Raw genomic sequence first — 13647 nt, 5'->3', positions numbered from 1 at the left:
GCAAAGTCCTGTTTTAACATAACCTATGAATAAAATTCACAGTCAGTTCATATATCACAAATGCAATAGTGCTACACCTAACTTTTTCCAAAGCATTCTACAATTATTAGTCAAACTATCTTAATTTGACAGACATTTTATGACCTGATAACAGGATAACTTGGTTAGACAGGGTTCATCAACTACTCATGACAAATCTGCTCGGTCTCTTAGCCAGTGTTCTCCATTACTGGTGTGACAAGCTTTTACGTGGTCAATGCCTCAATGATATCCAACTTAACAGCTGACATTAAAATTGATAAGGATCGTCTAAATTTAAGGACTGTAGATCAAAGGGATCATCTGTAGTTATTGGTCAAGACAGCTTTCAATGATCAATGCCCACAAATCAATTTGGTTCTTCTAGTTATTAATTTTACTGACCAACAAAAAGTGTAAGACTCCAGAAATAAGAATATTTGGGTTTTTCCGAGCCAATCCGGGGCTACACACAAACTTTTACAGCTTCGAAATTAAGTGCAACAGGTTGACTAATTTACTGCGACTGGTAGTGCATCGTGAAGCTTTAACCATTAGCCTCGAAAAACCCAAATTTGGGTCATCTTCTAGTCATTACTGACCTCAACAGTGTCCACCCTGTAATCCAAAACATTTTTGCCAATAACCTTATTGGACAAGATTTAAGTGGTCAAGGCCTCATTGATCATCACCTTTTACAACTAACCTCAAAATTGATATTCTACTTTTAATGACAAACCTCGACCATCTTACAGGTTTCAGAATTATTTCTACAATATGCATAAAGGGAAAATTGATGACCCAGGCAGATCAAATTTCTGCCGAGAAGATTCAGACCCTGTGACCATCTTTTGCAATAGACCAGAATAACTTGAGCAACTTTGATACAAGTCCACCGACGGATTATTCCCATGACATTTGGTTAAATTTTTAATAGCCAGTCACTGGTTGCAGAGATGTAATTTATAGAAATTGTAGACGACCAACAACACACAAGGACAGAGGGTGATCAGCAAAACTCACCATAAGCATGTTGTGCTCATGTGAGGTAAAAATTCAAATACACCAATGAGTCTATATTCACTACTTCATTGGTCAACAAGAACACTAAATTTCTTTGTCATTATTTTATTTTGTAATGTTTATGTACATTAATCTTTCCTTTTACGGACAGTTTTTCTGACAGCAACGGGCTTTTGACTCTTGAGGATGGCGCTGGCTCGTCGTACTGCAGCCTGGAAAATAAACAGCAACATCACATTATATACCAATTAAAATACAATATATAATATGAAATCAGTAGTATAACATGACTTTGTCTTCTGGTCTCTATAAATAATCTATGCATTAGACTAGTTCGCATTGGTCAAATACTTGGTGACATATGTCCATCCATGTGTAAGTGGTGAGAGCACAGGTAAAACTCAAAATAACTTTACATTTTGACATAATTATGTTCAATTTCATAAATTCCTTTGAAATAATCAATTAATCCACATTACCATTTAGGAAATTTCTGTAAATATCACTCGCAAATTAGTGCTCAATTTCAAAAAGAATTGGGCAGTCTTATTTAAATTTGGGTAGTATTTATATTTTATCCTCAACATTTTTAATTATCAATTATTGGTCAATGGCCATTATAAAAGTCAATCTTTAGATATATATAACTAATTCAGCTGAACTAAACACTGATAAATGACCTTGTCACTTTAATTGGTTCAATTTAACTTATTTTTTGACTTTTATATGAATTACTCAACATACATCATATAATGAATAACAAAACTAAATTAACAATAACTTAACCCATTACTTCATGAGCATTTTGTGAAAAATGGCTGTTTTCATTGAAAAGTCTCCCGTTACAAGTTCAAATTGCTATAATACTATAAAAACTGCTTCAACACTAATCAAACTTGGCACAAATGTTGACTGGACCATTGCCCTTGCAACAACATGCTCAGGCTTAAATTTTCTGTTACCATGGCAACGAGGGGACATCTCAAAATTGCCAAAAATCACTATTTTGCGTTGATTTTTTCCATCAAAATAGATTTCAAAGTGCTGTAACTTTTCAATGGATTGAGATAGAGTCAAATGCTTTTCAGCGTTGGTTACACGTTACCTTATGATCAATCTGGGGTCATTTACAGCCTCTCACAAGTCCAAAATTTTCTTGGCGATGAGGGGGACTCCGCCCCCCTTCAAACCCCCAAACAGAAGGGGGCACATCCCCCTTCTGGCAACCCCCTGATGTATCTTTTGGTTGGGGGGCCGCGCCGAAAAAAAGGTCACTTTTTTTAACAACATTTCTCAAACAAAAACAAGTGTTTGGAGCCTAAATAAGGCATTTTTTCATCATTTGAGACAACAAAAAGGGGGGGGGGGGGGGTGATAAAGGCGTGTATATGAAGTAATGGGTTAAGGCAAAATTTAACACTAACCAAAAAGAGGAATAATTGAAACAAGAGTTGTTAGTCGAACAGCGTGATTGACTATTCTCAGCGCTTGATAGTAAAACAAGGGCCTGGATATTGCAATATTGATAAGGGGCATAATTCTGTTAAAATCCATGTTAGTAATGGACTTTGGATACCAAATCCTATTATGCTCTTAAATGTGTGTTAAGTTTTCAACCAATTCCCTTCAGTAGTTCTGAAGATACCAACTTGCATAAGCAAAATTAATTAAAGAGTGACTGTGAATGCCTACACCCTGGTGAGTTCAATAGCTCTCCCCGTTCTTCAAATAGATAAGCTAAAAAGCTTCATAATCTGCAATCATCTCTTATCATTATCTTTATAGTTTGAGGAGTATTAAAAATCTAGACAAAAAACTGTTAATACACTTTTTATATTTTCATTAAGTACTTAATCATGATATCTATGACCTGTAAGTGTTTTGATAAATTTATTCCTGACTTTAAACTGGTAGCAATAATGGAATGCCTTTCATTAGACTATGCCATCCATATACAGCCACACTAGTATGCACATTTTTGCAACCTGACTAGGCTCTATACTGTTTTCTACATAATTCAAGCATTATATATTTTAAATATCTATTCAATACGCACAAATTTACATATGATAAAAAGATTAAATGATCATAGCTACCATCTTAAGATCTTTCCTGTAGCGGCCCTTCCTGACGGAGTTTCTGATGGTTGTCAATGTTTTACGTCCACCCTTCTTCAACTCAATACGGTTGAAAGCTTTGCCAGGTCTTCCCATAACTGAAACATAGCAGTCACTTATTTGTCTGTCTGTTTTTACTGCTATCTAAACATATTTTTTGGTCATTTCTTGACCAAATTTCTTTTGGTTGCCATCCAGATTTCTGCATGGAATTATATTCTTTGAACAACTTTGGACACCCTTCAACCAAGGAACAATCTTGGCAAGTCTCGTTGAAATTGAACCGGTGTTCTTTTACAAGAAGTTTTTTAACAGATATACACGTGAATCGCTATATGCCACAGATGGTGTGGTGGCATAGAAAAAATCTACTCAGGAGATTAGGGTTGCAAAAGTTTACACCTCTACATCAATAGTTATATCAAATTGGCAAGCAGAACATACTGATTTAAATTTCAAATGAACCTCAGTGGTCTAAATTTTCAAGGAAACACAAGTTTTGGTTTCTAATGCAAACATATAACCATCTTAGAATGGTTCAGTACTGAAAAATAGTGACTTCATTAAAATAAATTGCTCAAAAATGTTATTGGTGTGCAAAAATTATATGAAAAGACATGCACAATGAAACCTAATACATGACAATCCTGCATGTTTTATAGAGTTTCAAGTCACACAGACTCATAGCAATTTTTCAGCTTTACTGGTTGAAGAATACCTCAGGTGCCCCATTAAGTATCACTTCAGGTGCAAGAACTTAGCAGGTACTTAGTAGAACCCAGAGCAACAGATAAGCTTTAAAAGTGAATTGGGTATTACTCCATCATTTCCTTTGGAATTGGGTATTGGCTCCATTTAATTGGGTATCCAAAAACTCGATACCCTATGATTTCAAGATCAATTGGGTATTCAATTATGAAGATATGAATCTTATGGTTTCAATATCAAAAAAAGAAAATAGGATTAACAATTTACTAGAACTTTTCACAATTGTTTTATTTTTTTATATAAAATGCTCATGTTATATTTCATAATATTTTTAACAAATTCGTTTTCTGAGTGATTTTTGATTATTTACGAATCATTTTCCCTTTTGCACGAGGCCAAATTGCTTTCAAAGCGTCTATTGATACAGCTGGGACCTACTTATTGACGGTCTCTGCAAAATCAACGGTCTCTGCCGGTCTGTAAAGACCGTCGACCTGAGTAGACAAATCGACGGTCTCATGCTTTATTGATATTGCTTAGTCGGTCATTGGAGACCGGGGACCGTTGATTAGTTAGCATTGATTCGGGATTATTCGGATAGCATGCATATCGATATAATTTGTCCAAAACAACGAGCGTACTACAGATTAATTTTGCGGTGATGAAAATGACAATACGCACAGGTTTTCAAGACAATTGCGTATTTTATTTTTTTAAATGGGTTTTGATACGCATTCTTAAAAAATCAATTGTTTTTTTTCTAAAATTAATTGCGTAAATACGCAAATACGCATCTTATCTGTTGCTCTGGAACCATTAATCCTCCAAAAGTCAGCTGGATAGTTTCTTCATATGAAAAATCAAAAAGTTTTACAAAAGCACTGCAATGGTATCAGATATGCCAAAGCAATTGGCTTATATAAGCAGAAATGAAAGTAAAAACTGACTATACATGAACTGATCTTCTGAATTCTCAAGGCACTACCAGACCTTTTTCTGCATTTAAAGCTGTTAAGTCATTGACAATGGGGCACTTTGAAGCCTGTATTTGCTCTAATACCCGTCATTATGTAAACTAATGTTATTAATCTTGTCCTTACCTCCGCCTTTCTTTGTTACGAGAACCACTCCCTTGCCATCTTTAGCTGGTTCAACACCAATAGTTTTACGGTTGATTAATCCATTGTATCTGAATGAATTACGGGCTCTCAAATTATTGGCCTCCTATTGTAGAAATAACAATATCATAAAATTCATTCATTTACGTTACAATTACAAAAACATTATGATAAATATGTCCTTAAAAATAGCCATTTGCCACTAAAAACACAGCTTGTCATTGGTTACTTTTCTGTCACTCAGAAAAAGTGCATACTTCAATTTTTGTAATATAAATTATCAATTTAGACTTTCTCAAAAATAGTAAGGTTTCTAACAGTATTTCAATAAGCAATTGTATCTAGCCCCAACTGAAAATTAAAGGTTATATTTATAAATATCTAGTCCTCTCCTTAAAATGTTCTTAGTTAATAAATTGTTATCAGCTCACTAAAGTCAGTTTTCAACATTCAGAAATGACTTCCTTCAGTTTCAAACCAGACAAATCAATGTACATGATGATGAAACAATGTTATCTATCATAAAGCATTGCACAATATGAATGTACAGTGAAATGCCATAAATCAGCTTTTCTCAACATAAAGAAAATATTTGAACACTTTAGGAAAATCAATTCATTCTTATTCCTCCTTGTACACAGCTGCAAATCCAGTATCAGACTCTGCTAGCGCCTTGTCCAACATAGTTTTGACAACTGTGTACTTGTCCAACAGAATTCAGTATTATAATAACCTTAAAACATCAAAAGATGAGAGCAGATTATTTACCCGACTGTAGGTCTGTCCACTGCCTTTAAGAAGGAAACTGGAATTGTTTCTAATGATGCCCCACAACAAGTCTGGTGACGCACACATTTTCAAGTCTGAAATTATATTATATAAGTTTAATTCAAGTAATTCATTACATACTTAAAAGAGTATTGTACACAAGTTTTCACATGGTCAACAACAAAACAAAGATGCAAATATATGCAAAATACAAATTCCCCAGGCTTCATTCAGTGGACCTTCCCTAAAGTTGCTGCAATGACTTTACAGATAAATTCATTTGCTATTATTTTTACACTTTGTATTTTAAAAAGCTTTATAATTTTATCATAACTTATTAGATTTACTTAACCCTTTACCTCACATATACGCGAATAGAGGTGCAACGATACCTTTCGATGCATCGAAAACCGGTTTTATAAGCGCCGATTTGATTTCCGATACAAACGGTAACATTTTCGATTCGATTCCCCACCCAAAAATAAACATGGAAACAGTGAGAGTTTTAGTCTTTCCCTTCGCGCTTTATCACGTTACATACGATTGGCCAGTTAAAACTCGGTCATCCAATCAGTGGGCGCGTAATGTTTTATTTTCGGCAAACAAGTCAAAATGGCTACCAACAACAATGTTCATAAAATAAAATTAAAAAATCCTCCTAAAAATTAAAATCAACGGTTTGGGAACACTTTGGGTTTTGGGAAGGCCAGGACACGGATAAAGCTACTTGCAAAATATGCTTTACGGAAGTCCGGCAGTACGTCTAATTTAATGCAACATATGAAAACACGATGTGGACTTGTTTGGTAATCTTTACTTTACTTTACTGGAGTTGAGGTCGCAAGACGTCATCATCGTCTTTATTTTGCAAAACGAGTGCAGCCTGATTATGTTCATACAAGGACTCGTTTATGGACTGATTTTTATACATTACCTAATCTTACTGTCAAACAACTTTTGCGATTAATGAAAAAATATCTGTATGCAAGACTCCGCACATTAGCATACATGAATACCTGACAGTGAAAATCGTTGATAAACATACTCTCGGGGTAATAGTGCAGAGCAGATGGTGTTATATCAGGGAAATGGTTACTACAATATATATAATATTACCCAGAGATACATATGTTATTATTTTATTATAAGAGAGAGCATAGCGACCAAGGAAGAGAACTAGAACATAAAGTTTTCTTTAGTCTATATAGATTACTCGCCCCTGTTTAATATTGCAAGGTGATATTTCATCTCGAAATAACAACATGTGACGTTTTTACTAAATAGTAAAAAGTTTGCGTGAGGTATAATGAATTATACGATCAAATGTTGCAAACGCTTGAAGTTCACTGATCATATTAAATAAGTTGTGAAGTAAAATAATATAGCCTTTCTCTTCCCCTCGGCACATGTACGTCGTAGAGAAGACACAGGACATCGGCAGAAGATTTGAAGACTGGGGACGGCGAAAAAAGATCAGAACTTGTGCTGCGGACCAGCTGCCGATGCCCTACAAAGTAGGCTCTTGGATCGACGAGGATGGTGTGCTAAGGTGCGTGAGCCGGTTAGACGTCTTGAACGGCAGGCCTTTTGCTGGCACCAACATATACCTTTTTTGGGATACCATTTCTTATTGTCACAGGTTACTGTACATTTATGTTCTCATTGAACGCCGTACAGTGGCCTCCTTTTGGCTCAAAATTCATATCTTTGGCTAATACTCCGTGGAAATTGCATGGAGGTTAATTATCACCACTTTGTTCTTCAAAATTAACCCTTTTAGGCATGACTGGTGATATGTCTGGGGTCCGTACTCGACAACTAAGGCCGCATTTTGTGCCTCATTAAGCATAAACTACATACATACATAAAATAAAATAGTGCGTAGTACATTCACATCTGTGCAAAGTTTCATCACAATAACAATGTGTTTTACTATAAGTACCGGCAGTACGTCTAATTTAATGCAACATATGAAAACACGATGTGGACTTGTTTGGTAATCTTTACTTTACTTTACTGGAGTTGAGGTCGCAAGACGTCATCATCGTCTTTATCCGTGTCCTGGCCTTCTCGAAATAAGTTTGATTAGTACTACAGTAAGTATGTATATTTGACATTGGGATTGATAATAATTTCTTTAGTAAATTGTGAAAAAAGTGATAATTTCATGAATTTCATTTTTTCTGTATTGTTTACTAGACTAAGAAGTATTGTGTGCAACACTGACATTAGTTTTACATATTATGGGAATTATAAACAGAATATCTGAATATCAGATCTGACAACCTTGTGAAACTTTGTACATTGTTATTTACTTTACAATTTACATACTTTGTTAAATTCCTAGTCAGCAGAAGGTATCTGTGATAGTCATGTTACTGAGATTAATGATTATTTGCCTGATTAATATTATTTTCCAAATAGACAAGAGCTTTTTATTCTCATAAACACAATTATTAAGTCAAATCAGTTTATATAATAGTTATATTACAACAGAAAAGCAGAGCACTAGGTTGAAGGCAACTCACTTTTGGAGCAGACAAGCAGAATTATATACCAAAAATAAATTAGTAATCAGAAATGTATCGAATCGAAAAAAATCGAATCGGAGTGTCTTAAATCGAAATTGAATCGAACATTTGGTGTATCGTTGCAGCCCTATACGCGAAACAACGCACTTTCGACCCCCCTCTTTTAGGCCTCAAATAGTGAAAAAATGTCCTATTTGGGCCCGAAACACATGTTTTCGTTGGAGAAATGTTAATACAAAAGTGACCTCTTTTTCGGCGCTGCCCCCAAACCAAAAGATACATCAAGGGGGTGCCAGAAGGGGGATGAGCCCCTCATCGCCAAGAAAATTTTGGACTTGCGAGAGGCTAAAAATGACCTAAGATCGATCATAAGGTACAATGTAACCAACGCTGAAAAGCATTTGACTCTATCTCAATCCAATGAGAAATTGCAGCACTTTGAAATCAATTTTGATGGAAAAAATCAACGCAAAATAGTGATTTTTGGCAATTTTGAGATGTCCCCTCGTTAAAATCGGACATTTAAACACAACAAACTAGCGGTTTAAAAACGGCTTATTTTGCTTTGTTTTAGCATAAGCGGTATCGAAGATAAGGGAAGCAACTCGTATTTCTTCACTAGATATACCTAGGTTATTTCGTAGATCATATTGAAAGTGTTTATGGGTGTATTTCAGCCATATTATATTAAAATCTGGGAAAAATGCATGACTGAAATTTTTCAGTGATTAAATGCATGCAATCACTGTCTAGGATGGCATCTTCAAACATTTAAGCACTATTACAGCGAAGAAGCCATTAGTTTCAAAGATTTTTCAATTCTGTATTCAAATTTCAATATTTTTATTTTTGTAACTTTCAATTGGGATATTTTCCTGTGGATTCATTGGATATATTTCAGTCTTCTTTCTACATTGAGTCACATGAACTCAGAAATATATGCCGGCTGGCTACGTCGACAATATACATCGCTAAACACATGGACAATGCAGAACATCAGGAAAAATAGCACGTTTAATTAATCAGACATAAAAAATAATTTAATCCCTAGTTAGAATCATTTGTCAATTTGATTTCTTAAGTTGACTTCTCGTTTAACGGCTTTGCTAACTCATATTTGTGATAACTTCTTCTAAAGATTATAATTTATATCCTAGATTTATTCCTTTTGGCCAAATCCCATGATAAACATGTGGGTGGGATGAAAGCTGAAATAAAAAATAAGTGGTGCGTCACTGGAAGGACACAAGTTTTATGCTTAAAAGGCTTTCAAGGTTTGCCTTTTATCAAAGTTTATCATTAGTATGTAAAGAATGCCCGACAACTGGCAAAACATTTAAAAATACCATAAAAATGAACACTGAAATTTCACATGTGGTACCTTGTTTCTTACGCGGAGTTAAAAGGCAGAAATTAGTTCGTTTCCGGTGAAGTAAATAAGACGAAAGTAAAACGAATTTTGGTAAAAAATTATCGGTTGTATATTCATAAGAAAAAAGAGAACTATATTCAGTCAATGTTGTTTTTACATCTGTCTTTGCAAACGTCTTATTTTATTTCAATATAATGTAGAACTATTTTTCTGCGGATTAATTAGAGAGCATTTGAACCCAAAGAAAAGTTTCTACTGATCTACGTCAAGAACTGCCAGAAAGTGACCTAAAGCAAAATTAAGGATCATTATGATTATTGAAAAAAAGAAGAAAAAAGTATAGAAGGGAACAATTATGGAAGGGAATATCGCCAGTTTTTCTTAAAATTGTGTGCAACATGCTTATACTTCTTCTATGATGATAGTTTCTACGCAAACATGCTTATTAGTATGATACTCTTCGTATCTCAATTAATTAAGAATTATATGACAAAATTTCAATTGAAACAAAAACTTAATTATCAGTTACAGTTGAGTTCTCACTAAACTTTCCTATCTTGTGCACTTCTAGTGTACTAGAGCTGAAATAGAAGTGCACAACGTGTGCACTTCTAGTGAACTAGACCATATGACCAGACAGGCCTGGGAAGGTGACACATAAATGATTTATTGGATAATTGCATAATAAGTGACAGGGGTCATACATTGTTTAACTTAAGGGATATCTGGCGTGTTTGTGAAAATAAATAAGTAACTTTTAAATCAGCATTTTTAACATTTTAGGTGATATCATGTTAAAGCTTAAAGTTATTTTTTTATTTATTGTAATCATATTTTTATTAACCAGTATTTAACTGTTACAAGAATAAAAATAATACCCTTTAAAATCAAATTTATTTAATTAAATAAGGTAAAATTTAAATATACTCTCCCTGTAATGGATAATTAAATGCAGTGGTTTTTACACAAATAAGTTTAATCACGATCTTTGTTTCACTTTATGTTTTATGACTCGAGAATGTGCAATTTGTTCCTTATAATGATATTTACAGTAGAAATGGGGGACATTAGTGAATAACCTCCCCTGAGTACTCCCTAATATGAAATAAGGTGCTACCTATGGCGCGGAAAGTCATGTAGATCTTCATGTAAATTATGCAGTATCAAAGAAATTATCTAACTGAATTATATTGATAATGTTCAACACTACCTCTGATCAAAATTATGTGATTTTAGAATTTTTGTTTCATTTTTAAATATTCTGGTGTTTAAAGATAATAAACCTTGAAAATTTGAATTATACTTTTTTTGTTTAAGAAATGTTTCTGGTGGTTAGAGACTGACATGTCCCACACTTCAGAACATTTATCAACATTTAAAAAATTAAAGAAAAAACAAAAAAAAAAAAACATGTATATATATATATATATATATATATATATATATATATATATATATATATATATATATATATATATAATATATATATATATATATATATTTCACACATATCTTCACTTACGGGGCCCATATATAAGACCGAGTTGAGTGGCATTATTTCATGCAGTCAGTTTTTATATACGCCACTATATAGGCCTATAATGAACATTTCCATACAACAGAACTAAGGGGTACTAAGTTATATATATAAACTATATATTTAATTTTACCATAGGTGAAAACATATTGACCAATAACATAAAACCCCATTAAAAATATATACATTTGTGGGACATATATCATTTACTACTAAAACCGGCCTACGGCACTATGTTAGAAGGGTAGCCTACGCCCCCATACATCGTTTTAAACATGCCAGAGTTGCGAGGCCTTATGTATGCCCCACATTAAATATACACCCCACAAGTATGGTCTCAAATAGACCGATGCCCCGTAAATGGAGGAATGTGTTTGTATATATATATATATATATATATATATATATATATATATATATATATATATATATATATATATATATATATATATATATATATATATATATATATATATATATATATATATATAGTAAACAAATACATGTATATATTTTGAATATTTACATTATCTAACACAATGTAATGGTAATAATGAAAATTCCTTTCATTCTTTCCGTTTTGAAGGTGTCATTCGGTATTACATGCACCGCTTTGAACCGTTTTCACTCGGAATACTCGACGATTATCATTTATCCGAAAAGTTGAGATTTGTTCCGTTATCGGAATACCCCGCCAATTATCATTAAGTTACATTGTAAATGGCGGCGCCCGACTAAAGTGACACTGAAAATTTCGTTGATAGGTATAGAATTCTATATATTTCTTAATTGTTTTTTATTTGATTTACTTTTAAATATACACGTGTAGTCAATAGCCGGGCAAGCCAAAACCCGGACCCGCTTTGCGGGCCCGGTCTTTGACTTCCCCGTATATTTATTGAATATAGCTGGTATTTATATATAGCTGGTATTTAATAACGATAGATTTATACTTTTTAATTAACCCTTTACCACATATATACGCGAAACAACGCACTTTCGACCCCCCCCCCCTTTTTGGGGCCTCAAATAGTGAAAAAATGTCCTATTTGGGCCCTAAACATAAGTTTTCGTTTGAGAAATGTTGCCAAAAAAATGGAGCACTTTTTCGGCGCCGCCCCCCATCCAAAAGATACATCAGGGGTTTGCCAGAAGGGGGATGTGCCCCCTTCTGTTAGGGGGGTTTGAAGGGGGCGGAGTCCCCCTCATCGCCAAGAAAATTTTGGACTTGTGAGAGGCTAAAATGACCCCAGGTCGACCAATAATGTAACGTTTAACCAAACGCTGAAAAGCCTTTGACTCTATCTCAATCCCTTGAGAAGTTGCAGCACTTTGAAATAAATTTTTGATGGAAAAAAATCGAGGCAAAAATAGTGATTTTTGGCAATTTTTGAGATGTCCCCTCGTTGCCATGGTAACAGGAAATTTAAGACTGAGCATGTCGTTACAAAGGCAATGGTCCAGTCAATATTTGTGCCAAGTTTAATTAGTATTGAAGCATTTTTCATAGTTTCATAGCAGTTTGAACTTGTAACAGGAGGCTTTTCAGTGAAAACGGCCATTTTTCACAATATGCTCATGGGGGAAAGGCGTTAAATGTTTCTGTTGGTTAGAGACTGACATGTCCCACACTACAGAATATTTATTAACATTAAAAGACGTTCAGTTATGTAAGCAAATTTAAATTGAAATTTTGATGATTGTCCTTATGTATTTAAGTACTGTGTAACAGGAATGTTTTTTTATTGTTTAAAGTCCCAAGACCTTAAATCATTTTCTACAGAATGACAAAGAAATGTGAACCATTTCTCTTTAGATGTTCATCTGCATGAACACCATCATACAAATTTTTATATGATACGCCCTCTTGAGTCAGTTGCAAATATCAGATGATTCATCTGTGAAAAGAACAAAACAGAAAAAGTTTTTCACTGTTTCATGTGAAAAAAAACTACATAGTTTAAATATATTAAAATGTATTTATATGACAATATTTAAAGAAAATTTGACTAACTATTAACCAATTCCAAAAACTGTGATCAATAAATGTTAAAAGTATTGATTACGAATGTGAATAATTGATGATAAAATTTAGCTTAATAATCATAAAAGAAATATGCAATATGAATTAATAACATGAATGTTTGAATTACATATATATACATGTGATTAAGTAATAAAAGCATGCTAGTAAGAAAAAAATACATTGAAAATAATCAAAATGAGCAACATATGGGTAGGACTTTAAATTCTTTTTATTAGTGTCTAAATAAATAGTTGCTATACAGTTTTGTAGCTATTCATGGTGTTAAATTCTAAATCTAGACATATTCTTTTAATCAGTGGTGAAATGTGATGATGACATTTAATGTCATGGAATATTTTGAAAAGAAACATAGAAATAATAAACATGTCATCAATTAAAAAAATCATTATGACCAAAAATGTTGAGAGG

The 13647-nt window shown here is 33.5% G+C and overlaps 1 protein-coding gene across 1 annotated transcript; it reads right to left on the bottom strand.

Moving 5' to 3' along the window:
• Positions 1-1130: 1130 nt before the first annotated feature.
• On the bottom strand, positions 1131-9801 carry LOC132748064 (large ribosomal subunit protein eL28-like). Its single transcript, XM_060737605.1, has 5 exons — positions 9665-9801; positions 5753-5847; positions 4967-5090; positions 3138-3256; positions 1131-1253 (listed from the first exon to the last, which is right to left on the bottom strand). Exons 2-5 carry the CDS (start codon positions 5837-5839, stop codon positions 1170-1172), a joined length of 414 nt encoding a protein of 137 aa, XP_060593588.1. The 5' UTR covers positions 5840-5847; positions 9665-9801; the 3' UTR covers positions 1131-1169.
• Positions 9802-13647: the final 3846 nt, after the last annotated feature.

Source organism: Ruditapes philippinarum, unplaced genomic scaffold (genome assembly GCF_026571515.1).
Source record: "Ruditapes philippinarum isolate M1 unplaced genomic scaffold, ASM2657151v2 ctg505_1_1_1_1, whole genome shotgun sequence".
Classification (NCBI taxonomy): Eukaryota; Metazoa; Mollusca; class Bivalvia; order Venerida; family Veneridae; genus Ruditapes; species Ruditapes philippinarum.
This window is presented reverse-complemented; position numbering and strand designations above follow the sequence as displayed.

Excerpts from the sequence above, each read along its gene's own strand:
- LOC132748064 (XM_060737605.1), bottom strand. The coding sequence starts at position 5,839 with ATGTGTGCGTCACCAGACTTGTTGTGGGGCATCATTAGAAACAATTCC. Across the intron at positions 5,091-5,752 it reads GTGGACAGACCTACAGTCGG|GAGGCCAATAATTTGAGAGC; the intron begins GTAAATAATCTG and ends TTTCTACAATAG. Across the intron at positions 3,257-4,966 it reads CGTAACAAAGAAAGGCGGAG|TTATGGGAAGACCTGGCAAA; the intron begins GTAAGGACAAGA and ends GCTATGTTTCAG.